Below are 12,433 nucleotides of genomic sequence, written 5' to 3' on the forward strand. Positions count from 1 at the left end.
TAAATGTGATTATACATTACACGCACTGCCTTGATTCCAGTAACCACCATCTTTGCCTCCGTCATGGTACGCATATTTTCTTTAATTTAGGATGGTGGTACTGAAATGTGAAACAAAGTACACTTAAATGTTTGAAAACAACATTTGTAAAGAATAAATGCAATGTATGAAGCTTGAGCTTGGGCAGTGATTCTTTCACTTACCAATAGAGGGAGCCTGCGTACCTCTCGTACCAGTGTCGCGTATATAGGGTGAGGGTTTTTCACCCTTTACACGACTTTAACTCGTACATTGCATAAGGAGCAATACAATTCATAACTGATCGATTACATCTACACCCTAACCTGAAATGACATTGTGTGCGAACATGGAGATAAAGTTTTATTTTCTAAAATAAGAACGCTGGACCAACGAGCACGGCGCTCCCGGTGACGTCACACGCTTCAGGTCTGCCACTTAATAGCTAACAACAACACAAGAGCCCGGAAAGCTAGCGACCTCAAATAAAAGGTAAAACCGTCGATAAATAACACCGAAAGCGACACATGGAAGACGCGGGGCTCGGAATAACAACACGCTTAGAGCCCGTTACGACGTGTTCTCAAGTTGTAGCTTGTGTTCATTTGCATGTCTCGGCTACTATGTGGCTAACTAGCATTGTAGCCTCGCCGCTGATTGAAGTTAGCTCGGGTGTTATCGGTCCATCGACACATACAACATTACAAATGAGTCACTCTCACATGTAATCATAGCGGTGGGAATATTCAAACATATTTTCAAAACGGTGACATCAATGTGGTGTTAGCAGGTCTACCTGCTAACTGTCACCCCGTACACGCACCTAATACATGCACGCGCGCCTGTAACTTGGGAGCATGTGAAACAGTCGAGATGTTTTCAACATTTATGCACTCTCGCAAGGTTACTTTCAAACGTGTTTAGGAGTGAAATTCAGTGTACGTAAATTACAAATACCGCAATGTTTGACAGCTGTGTGCTGCATGGGCCGTTTTTAGTTATGTGTGTAAAATTTGAAAGATTAATTGATTTAGATTTCCCCCCCGCCCCCATTTCATTAATATAAGAAAAAACAAAATTCGACTGAAAAGGAGCAGAGAGAAGAATGCATTTGAAAGAAAAACATTTACATTGCACTTTCAAATGGCCCTTTAGCCTTTTACCAGTCTTCTCAATGATTTTAACCAATTCTGAAAATGATTGGGTCTTTCTTCTGCTGGGAATTTCATGGAAAACCTGTACAAGGAGGTGGAATTTCTTACAGAATATTCTTGGAAATTATTTAGGGAAGTGTCACTATATAGCACTATGATTAGAAAAAGGAAATTTGGCAATATACCGCTCTGTGTGTGTGTGAACGCATTGACTGAGAGGTAACCAATGTCGTGAACTTCCCTGTCACCATCTAGCGCACATGTAAGTCAAATTTTTGCTTGTAAGTCAAAGCAAAAAATTAACCGAGTGACTGCAAGTTGCGGCACTCTTAAGTCAAGTTACCGCTTTGTAATAACGTTCAGGTCTGCTTTATTCTATTGTTATCATTGTCTTCAGGGGGCGAACCGCGTCCATCTCGCGGGTTCTGCTGCAGATGGACTTTTGGACCGAGCGCTGACGAGCGGAAACAACTGTTCCTCCTCCAATTGAGACCAACACCTTTCGTCACGCTGGCAACGTCAAGAGTCCCGAGTCCCCCTCCCCCGGCGGAAATGTCCAGCGGGCCTGTGGCTGAGAGCTGGTGCTACACGCAGGTAATGTGACGTCTGTCAGTCAACTATGTAGAAATGTCCTCTTCAAACACTTTTGAACAGTTTTTGCAGATATTCCCTCACTCGGGCCTCTTGTATACAGAGATCTCGTGTAATTGCACCTATCAAAGCTGGAAGAGAAGACCTGCAATTGACCTTTGTCATCCCATAATGAGATAATGACGTGTGATGACATCATCGTCTGGTGCGATAAAATCCTTGTCAGAGGCAGACAATTGCTTTCACCTTAGCAGAGTGGGAGAAGTGTGGGTCAAATGTTAAAACTCACCGCCCGGTCCCGGCATTGCAGAATGACCTTCCACACCTGCTAGTTCAAAAGTGTTTGGTGTGTGAAATCAATGTAAATGTTGCAATTCCTCTGTGTAACTTCCGTCTGTGGTCTCATCCACATGATTTTAATTTAAAAAAATGTGTAATTTGCACACAAAATGGATAAGGGTTTTGTATTCAACATGAAATCTCCGCTGACTACGCTAGTTTTGTGCTTTTTTTTTTTTTCCTTTCCTCTCCTCTAGATCAAAGTCGTGAAGTTCTCGTACATGTGGACCATCAACAACTTCAGCTTCTGTCGTGAGGAGATGGGCGAGGTTATCAAGAGCTCCACCTTCTCCTCAGGGGCCAATGACAAGCTGAAGTGGTAAGCGGACAAGAGCGCTTGAAAAACACACCGCGCTTCTCTTCTCCAGCTTTAAGCCACGCCACTCTGCCCTCTTTCAGGTGTTTGCGCGTCAATCCCAAAGGTCTGGACGAGGAGAGCAAAGACTACTTGTCTCTCTACCTGCTGCTGGTCAGCTGTCCGAAGGCCGAGGTCCGAGCCAAGTTCAAGTTCTCCATCCTCAACGCCAAGGGGGAGGAGACCAAAGCCATGGGTGAGGGGGATCCGGTCCGATCTTTTCCTTGGTTTTGTGTTTGCGCTGAGCATCTGATGACTGTGCGTTGGGGTGTCCTTCTGACCACGCAGAAAGCCAGAGGGCGTATCGCTTTGTGCAAGGGAAAGATTGGGGCTTTAAAAAGTTCATCCGGAGAGACTTTCTCCTCGACGAAGCCAACGGTCTTCTGCCCGACGACAAGCTCACACTCTTCTGTGAGGTACGCTGCCGTCATTCGAACGTCTTCGCTTGGAATCGAGCCATTTTGCTGTGTTAAATTGCTTGATGGGTTCAAGCTCATGGAAAGGTGGGCTGCGCTATTTTGATAAGCCCAACTAATTCAGAATTAGATGGATAAATATTGGATCAAACACAAAGAAGCAACAGAAGCACTTCATATGCGTCCAATCGGATTGCAGTTCCTCTGAGGTTTTATTTGTTTCTAGAATCGCACGGCGGGTCGAATCATATGCCATATACAATAGTACCCCAACTTAACGGTGACCCGAGTTTTTCAAAATTACAGTTCATGCGCTTCCATCTCGCGTTGTTGCCATGGCTTGAGCAGCCTTGCGTGATATGTATCGCAGGTGAGTGTGGTGCAGGACTCGGTCAACATATCCGGCCAGAACACCATGAACATGGTGAAGGTTCCCGACTGCCGACTAGCCGACGAGCTGGGTGGCTTGTGGGAGAACTCCCGCTTCACTGACTGTTCCCTGTGCGTCGCCGGCCAGGAGTTCCAGGCCCACAAAGCCATCCTGGCAGGTAGCGACATGTCTCGCAAGTAAAAAAAAAAATCTTTCTATTCACTATTAAGTCACACAATTGTCTTTCCTGTTCTGCTTTCAGCACGCTCTCCTGTGTTCAGCGCTATGTTTGAACATGAGATGGAAGAGAGCAAAAAGGTGAGTCAGGTGGCCTTTCTGTGTTGTTTCACTGCAGTTATTTTGAGAGCAGCATTGCTCGACTGTTTGGCGAATAGGATGCCTGAAATGAAATTGTGCTGCTTCCCTTTCTGGGTGGATTCTTCACATGATATCAAATAGAACACAAATAATTGTTTAATCAACAATCTCCCATCATTAGAACCGAGTGGAAATCAACGACGTGGAGCCCGAGGTCTTTAAAGAGATGATGTGTTTCATTTACACTGACAAGGCCCCCAACTTAGACAAGATGGCCGACGACCTTCTCGCTGCAGCTGACAAAGTAAGGTCACGTTGAATCATAATGACCTCAGAATATTAGACGAGTGCTTCCTTACCACATGGCATAGTAACGATACCTTCAAATAACTATATAGTATTCATATTAGTTACAGTGTATTCCGGTGTTTCCTGACCTTTATTGAGTCAAGGCACATATTTCTCATTAGAATGATCTCGCGGCACATCACCAAACAAAGAAATGTCAGGAAAGGTACTGCATGTGCTGAATTAATAATAAGCTTGTCACAATTTACTCACAAATTGACTTTGTGTGAAATCTGGGTCTGTTTACTTGAACACAAAGCTATTTTTCTGTTGTATGAATGGCAGTGCTAGTGCGTATATTTGTTTGCCCATGTCAGTTTGAGCTAGCGCATTGTTTAGGCTACTGTGCTAGCTGATACTATTGATGAGCCTCATGTGAAGGTGGTTTGTTTGTGTTGAATAATTGAACTACAGAATACAGTAATTTATGTCCATGGTTACCACCTAAAAAAAAATAAAAATACTGAGCTTGCCCATGTCCTATCATCATGACCAAAATTAAAATATATAGGAGCATAGTAGGTGTAATGTAACATTATGCACAATTTGAGCATTAACACTGCACTTAAGTATAGGAAAATGAAAACAAAACCTCTAAATAATTCAATTAAAATGTATTGCACATGGATAAATACAAACCCCCCAAAAAGTTTGAAAACAAAAGATTAAATGCAAATGTTTTGCCTTTTAAAGTTAAATAGTCGAACTGTACTGACCTTATGTACTATACTTGAAGGGTTAAACAATTTACTGCATATAAGGTAAAACATGTAGTGTTATTAAATTTAAAAACAAATGTTTAAACAAACCGTATTCAAAGCTACAAGCTTTATTTTAATGTTGGATTGTCTTTTCATCGTTTAAAAGTTCATTTTGCTTTTATTTGGTCATTGTTTCTTATGCCACTAGAGGGAGTCAGTGTAGCGCAAGTGTTACTTGTAACACACTTTGCGAATCACTGGCGTTTGTAACATGGGTTCATGGTCGTGTACATGCTAGGTGCATGGTGGGGTTTTTTTTACGGTCCTCTCCTTTTTAGTGTGTTGCCGCCATCTTGTGTCATCTATATGCAATTACAACCCCCCTGAACTAACCCCAGCAAACACGAGCACACCAATACTGATGAAGCAAGACCATTCACAACGTCCTCCTCTTCCTCAGTACGCTCTGGAGAGACTGAAGGTCATGTGCGAGGACGCACTGTGCACCAGTCTGTCCGTGGAGAACGCGGCGGAGATCCTCATCCTGGCCGACCTGCACAGCGCCGACCAGCTGAAAACGCAGGCGGTCGACTTCATCAACTAGTGAGTTCACACACAGTACAAGTACAAGTACTTTGTTATTGTATTTAAGAAGAGGTTTCCGATATTTGTACTTGAGTATTCAGTTTTTGGAGGGCTTTTTACTTTGACTTGACATTTCTCTCTTTTGTGTCTTGCCGTCGTTGTCGATGTCACGAAAACTCGGTCGCAGTCTGGCTCCAAGTTCAGTCAGATATTGTCGAAGCTTGCTAGAGAGGTCGGGGCAACATGACTCCCAAGCGTGTGATAAAGACACATTGTTCCCCTCCCTCGATGTCACCGCGTGTGTATTAATAGAAGTGAACAGTCAACAGCAAGAAGACCTACGTATTTGTCATGCTTTGAAAAATTATTGCAGGTTCTCCAAAATGAAGGCCTTAATTATCCCTAAAAATGTCACCTAATCCTCAAAAGTGCTTAAAAATGCCATGCTGTTGTCCAAGAAGGAGTCGGAAAGAAAAATAATGAAGTTAATGTTTCGTTTTGAGCCAGAGATCCCAGAACTCCCCTATTAAAAAAAAAAGTATATAGTTTTTAATCTTCACAAACAAGTGTAGCAGTCGGCAAATAGTTTCCTCTATTCTTTGTCTTCCATGCTCCGATCCCTGTTGCGTGTAGATAAGGTAGATTTACATTTAGTTAGTATTAATACATGCAAGGTGGAAAAATGTAAAAAAGTTATTTCTATAGCTCTTGCTCGTTGTAGAATAGAACAAAATGTGAACGCTACATTTCTTAAACTGTTGGGATATAAAATTGATCCCACACCCTGCGGTCAACATTTTCGACATGTCAGGCCGCGTCGCGTCGCTTTTTGTGTGTCGTGTCGCGTTGTGCTGTGTCATGTCCTTTTGTATTTGAACAATTTATAACCTTTTTCAATGACTCAATTGAATTTTTTCCTACTTTATTACTATTTCGATAAGACTTAATTATATGATCATTCAGGTTTAAAGAGGTGTACGATTTGGAGCTCCTCCTCAACAAAATGAATTTGGGATCCGTACCAAACATTTGATAGTCTGTTGTTGCATTATATTGCGGAGACGTCTCCCATTCTGTGTGAAACCGATTGAACGCTGTGCTTTGTGCCCCTCTCGCCCCCCTCTCGCCCCCTCGCCCCCCAGCCACGCCGCTGAGGTGATGGAGACAGCGGGCTGGAAGTCCATGGTGGATTCCCATCCTCACCTGGTGGCCGAAGCATACCGCTCGCTGGCCTCGGCCCAGTGCCCTTTCCTCGGACCGCCACGCAAGCGCCTCAAACAATCTTAATGGGCCTTCTGCTTTCAGCGCATCACACAAATGTCCCCTTAATGCCCACAAAAATGGAGACACCCCCCCCCCCCGCCCCCCACACACTTTTGCTGTTACCTACTACACTACCTACAGCCGCCCCTCCTGAGCTCCCCCTTCTGCCCCCCAATCCAGAACCTGCTGTATTTTAGTCTCTTCTAAAGATGGAGGGAAGAACCAGGAGGAGGGGGAGGAGTGGCAAGTGGATATTTGTCGTTTACAGAAAAACAAACCTGCACTTTCCTCCGCAGCTAGTGAGGTGGGACGTTGTGCTCTTTTTATTTTTTATCTTTTCCATTTGTGAAGACCGGAATCCTTCAACTACTAAGGAAAGCGGACGCCAAGCGCTCGCAAGGTCTTTGAACATTTGATATTATTTACAGCTTCCTCTGTGTGTAGAGGAGGCCATAAAGGACACGGAAGGAAGGATTACACTCGAAGACCCCGACGAAAGGCACCCAAAGGGCTAGTCAAATGGAGAAAAAAAAAAAACATTCTCAAAGAAATTTGGGAACGATTGCACTGAATGAATTCCCAGGCCGCCTCTTTCAATCACTCGATCAAACTTAATTTATGCAGCGCTTTTCACACATAACATGCAACACAACACTTTACGTGGCTACAAATCAACCAGCTCCCTTAACAATCAAGCGTTACCAGCAGTAAGGTAGAACTGCTGTCGGAAAGCACGTGGACTAACTGAACACCCACGCGGGACAAGAATACCCTTTAAAGATGCTTTATCACTGACCTCCATTTCTTTATTTATTTTGTAATCCAAAGCAGGTAAACGAGCGAATAGCAACACACAACTAGATATCATTGTGTACTCATGGGTAACCTTGAGAGCCAATCGAATCCAAGGTATCAGCATTCAAAATAACTAACAATCATGCATGTGTTTTAAAAGCTTTTTCCTCCCAAAACTCATTTCTCGCTTTTATTTTTTTAAAACTACATTCAACGCCACAACTTTTCTTTGCAGGCATGTCGACTGAGGGCCATTTAAAATTAAATGAACACGTTTTAATGTTCAAATGAGACCAGAATGTGAAAGGACAAGAAAAAAAAACAAACACACAAAACATGGAAAGTTCTTTGTTCTTTGCCAGTGAGAGAAAAGTGCTCAAAGAATTAAGGAACCGTAGTTGTTTCTTTCCTGTAGATATTGTTGCTTTATGAGAAGTGACACTTAGTTGTTGCCATTTTTTGTTCCTGAAAGAATAAACCACAACTATTTTGTATTGAATGCAAGCCTCGACTGTTTTTTTTCCCACAAGGAACCTCAAATACTTTCAGTTTTGCAAAAATCAAACAATTACTCCTAATAATTAAGATTGTTCAATTTCCAATGTAGTAAAACATTAATATACTACATGTTCACTTCCTACTAGTAGCCGGGAGGTTTTGTGCAATTTCAAACCACCAAAAGAACAAAATAAGTTCATAGTGATGGCTACATCACCGATGAGGTGAAATGCCACCATCCTGTGGCAAAAAAACAATAGCAAGTATTGTAAGGCAAATCATCAAATCTTTATGGAGCGCCCACTTCACCTTGTGTTTATAAAACATGTCTAAAAAAAATAACACAGAATGCCGTCCTGGGCGGCTGCCCATATCAGAAACCGCTCCTGAAAGGAATTGCCTAACACGATGTGAGTGACGAGTTCAGTCACGTGCCGTCCAATGTGACAGTAGTAATTGCTTAGGTTGGACGACAGAGGGCAGCAGCGCGACGCTGGCCGCAACATTAGGTACACCTGATTGTACAATCGAGTAACATCCAATCAAGGACCTGTACAAAAAAAACCAGGCAGGATTTACAAATGTTGAAATGAAATGCATGTCTAAAATTTTTAACCTACTAATAAATGGAATAATTAAACAGTAATTCACAATTATTTTAAAAATAGATTTGTATTATTCATAATCATTAATTGACCAATTACTAAATATAATGGCTATACTGCATACATAGGAATGTTCGTTGTACAAATAAATTCTTGATTCTTTTTTGAAAAAATTAAAACAAACAAAAAAGGCGTAATGAGCGGCAAACATGACAGTATTTCTGTTAATGATAAATGCTCTTTTTTCTAAATTCCTTTTTTCCTTTTTTTCCTTTTTGAAATTATTCCACTTCAGCTTCTTTTTACATTTATTTTTTACCATTTTATTTTTCTTCCTTTTTTCAATTTCTTGTATTATAATTGTTTTTGTATTGCAATATCCATTTGTATTGTTAAAATAAGAAAAGTTGTCAATTAGATTGAACCGCTTAAAATGAGAATTCAATTTGTTGTTATAATGTAAACGAAAGCAAGAGAGCAAGAAGAAACTCCGGCCTTCACATATACTCTGTAGTGAATAAGTCCAAACAGTTAACACAGGACCGTCACTTAACATGAAACAAGTTGTCAGCGATGAAGGTGGGGGACGACGGGGGGGTCGAGTTTCCCTCTTTTTATCCACAGCCTCCATTGTGGCCGCCTGACACTGATAAATCTGCTGTCTTCTCATTGTTGAGGAAATTCATAGTATTCAGTTACTGTGTGTCAAGACTGCAGTAGACTTCACACACGTAACATAGCAATTTGTCTTTGGGGAGCAGGAGGAGTGTTCAAGAGCAAACAGTATGTCCAATGCAATGCACTTCATAAATCACAAAATTAACATTCTTTTTCAACCCAAATGCTATTCTTGCAGGAATAAGAGTTTAACAGTGCACCATTGCAGGGTTAAGTGTTGTGGTTTATGAGGCATTTGCAAGCTTTGAAATCAAAGTGACAGGATGCTGGGAAGAACTGGAGACTCAAAAGACATAATATCCAGTTTCCCATTGTTACGAGTTTATTTACTTGTCATAATTGATCACATATCTTTAAGCGAGCTAAATAAAAAAACATCAAATGCCCCCCACCCCCCATCTCCCTTTAATCCTGTTTCCAAGTTCTTCTCATTTTGAAACAATTTTCCCATAGTAAATTGAGTTAATTTGTTCCAAGCTTATTAACTCTACAGTTTTTAAGTAACATTTACCACTCCTAACTGTGATGGCACCTTTTCGTTCTCTTTGCCAACAATATGTCGCAGGTTACTTCCAGGTGGCAGAAAGGGATTAACTCCCTGATTGACTTCAACTGAAAATGACAAAAAACTGCAGATATTCCCTAAAAAAAATGGAGTCCCCCCCCCCCCCCACTTCCTTCAAGAAATCAAAATAAAGTGGAACCTGTGGATTAAGAGGATGAATCGAGTGTATGTCGTAAACCGGTGTTCAGAGGAGATCGCGAGACAAGTTGGAATAGCAACTTCCAAAGGGACAGGCGGGGAACCAAACCTTCGTCATCAGGTTTCTGGCAGATAGTTTCTCACCGGTATGTATGAAATATTTGCTTTGGTTGTCTTTGAGTAATTTAGCAAAACACAATAGTTAGCCTGCTTGCTAACCTCAACGCTACATCAGTGTCCAAGGAGCACGTTTGTGCCATTCATCCAAGCAACAGAAAATTTCAATTAATTAGCCAATCTCTCAATAATCATTTTAACCATGTCAGAATTTCCACCACGTCTATATTTGAATCTACATACCGGTTGGAATGTAAATTAATGCCGGCATTCCGTCGTCTTGCTTCGAACCAATTTACCACGTAACTTTATTTGTATTTTTTTCTCTCTCTCTCTTCTCCACTGATACTTCACACATTCAGGGACGGTTTCTGATGTGGGCAATATGGGGAGCCGCCCAGGGCAACATTATGTGAAACACTGTTCCAATCGAATCGGATGAACGAAATGGATAATTTATCAGATTTAATTCTGCAATTTAAGTGCATCCACATGCGGTGAGTCATATTTTAACTTTTTTTAAATTTATTTTTTAAACAGAATAGTTTCTGATTAAACTGCTTATGGAGACTATGGAGGACCATGTTCACGGTTCAAAGCAGGAGGAGAAGGAAGGAAGTGCCAGGAGGCGTAGGTGAGTGACAGCTTGTTGACATTTACAAGATGTTGAGAGTTTTGCGGGTTAAACCCGAGTGCCTCCTCGTTAACTCCCCAGTGTGCTGTGCTCAGGTGGTCAACCTTGTCTTATGTTTGACCACCTCTCAGATTTACATCTGAACTAAAATCCCAACATGTTCTTGTCTCACCACTGGGGTTTTAGTTCTCAAGCATGAATTCCTCCCAAATATCAGCTACAATTACAGACTAATGAAAGATTGAAATTGCTTATTAAGTACCCTATTAGTTTAGTTATATAGTAGTACAATAATCTCCTGCTGGAGCACAGATTTTTCTGTTAATCATAATTTTTAAATTATGTTTAAAACATTTTGTTTAAATAGTGTTTAAACAAGTTTCAATGTGATTATGGTGTATTGGAGGGGTGTATTTGTTTTTTAAAATGAAAAGTAATATTCGTTTTAGTAGTATTATCAGTATTTTCTATACTACATTTAATGCTTGCAAATTGTGTGTGTTCATATTCACGCACATACCTGTCTATATCAGTTCACGAAGTTGACAGTGCATCTCCAAGCACAAAGCATAAAGTGAAAGGAATTGTTCTTTTTGAAAAAAAATCCAACAACTAATCAATGAATAAGAATGAACTGTAATTAAAAATGTATTTAGAGTGGTACCCTGAGGGACACCACAGGTGATGCCTCCAGAGGAAAACTGGACTAAAACCAAGCAAAAAAAATTAATGTTTTGTGTGGTTTATGTGCCAAAAGACTGACTTAATCCCCCATATTTATTATTTTGCTGAAGCTATTTTTAAACAAGATAGCGAGCATCACTTCCGAGTATTACATTTCATTTACATCCAATACAATGCTTTTAAGCAAATTTGCAAAATCCTTATTAGGTTTCTGACAGGATTAGAGGTTGATAGAGTTTGCGATGGACAACCAACCTCATTTTTTTCTTTCCACTGTGTCATCATATTGTCTTTCCTTACCCCCCCCCCCCCCCCCCAAAACACACAAACACACCAGAGCGGCCATGGGCTGTTTATCGACGAGCTTCTTCTTCCTGTTTGTGGTACTAAGAGGCTGAAATTAGATCTGTATCACGGAGCATATGAGATAAATTGGGCAGCTGATCACTCCTAACTCAATCAGCTCTCGGTGTCTTTGGAAGAAGAGGAGGAGGGGGCATCCTCATGATGCACCAGATTGGCACACAAACAACTCAAATGTACCCCCCCCCCCCACAAATCCAATTTTTGATGTTCATGTCTAGGGTGGGAGGTGCAAAACTTGTGAAAGCACTGGTTAGCCCTACATGGTTACACACCACTGCCAGGGGTCTCTTCCTTCTCTTTAGCCATCTTACCTCATCCCCATCCATGTCGTACGTTACAAAGCTGTTTCCCTTTGTATATATTACGTCTTTCCCCGATGTCTGGTGCTCTCTGCTTCTTGAGGTGCGCCATATTTATAGTAGTTTTCGGTGGTGATGTTGGGAGTGGCTCAGTATTGTTGTTGTCATCATGGGACCATTACCGTTGTTGATATGACGGTTGTTGTGCCCATTGTTCTCTCATCCCTTCCCCGGCTGCTTAAGCCAGACGGTCGCCCCGCTTTGAGGGAGTTGTTCCTTTCCTCCGTTGCTTCATTTCCAGTTTTTGTTACTTGGCTCATTTTCATTAACCATGATAACCTTGTAGCCCACATGAGGCTAATCGGCCACTCCCGTAGCAACCCCCGAAAGTTGGAGTCAGGGAGCGGATCCCGAGCTTTGCACTGGCCCGCTTTGATCCGACTCCAATCTCTGACAGTTGATACTGTAGCTCAACATGACACTCGGCTGTCGTTGCACAAATCTGGTGCAGATTCGCAAGAGAAGAATGGGATTGAGAGGACCTCGTGTTGTTGGTGTTTTTTTGTTTTTGTTTTTTGGGTGCATGTGTGTCCAAG

General features: G+C 41.6%; 1 protein-coding gene and 1 long non-coding RNA gene across 2 annotated transcripts in view; both read left to right on the top strand.

The window, feature by feature from the left end:
* The first annotated feature begins 264 nt into the window (after positions 1–264).
* On the top strand, positions 265–7,752 carry LOC133417809 (speckle-type POZ protein). Its single transcript, XM_061705934.1, has 10 exons — positions 265–510; positions 1,570–1,766; positions 2,300–2,421; positions 2,502–2,653; positions 2,746–2,873; positions 3,244–3,421; positions 3,506–3,561; positions 3,743–3,865; positions 5,071–5,213; positions 6,338–7,752. The coding sequence occupies exons 2-10, from the start codon at positions 1,725–1,727 to the stop codon at positions 6,480–6,482; spliced, it is 1,089 nt and encodes a 362-aa protein (XP_061561918.1). The 5' UTR covers positions 265–510; positions 1,570–1,724; the 3' UTR covers positions 6,483–7,752.
* A 2,032-nt stretch (positions 7,753–9,784) lies between these two features.
* Positions 9,785–12,433, top strand: part of LOC133417597 (uncharacterized) — a 34,193-nt gene continuing 31,544 nt past the window's right edge. Inside the window, exons 1-2 of the long non-coding RNA XR_009770370.1 lie at positions 9,785–9,883; positions 10,395–10,488. This is a non-coding gene — a long non-coding RNA (uncharacterized LOC133417597). The remainder of the gene's footprint in view (positions 9,884–10,394; positions 10,489–12,433) is intronic.

The sequence above is a fragment of the Phycodurus eques genome, chromosome 19, assembly GCF_024500275.1.
Source record: "Phycodurus eques isolate BA_2022a chromosome 19, UOR_Pequ_1.1, whole genome shotgun sequence".
NCBI classification, from domain to species: domain Eukaryota; kingdom Metazoa; phylum Chordata; class Actinopteri; order Syngnathiformes; family Syngnathidae; genus Phycodurus; species Phycodurus eques.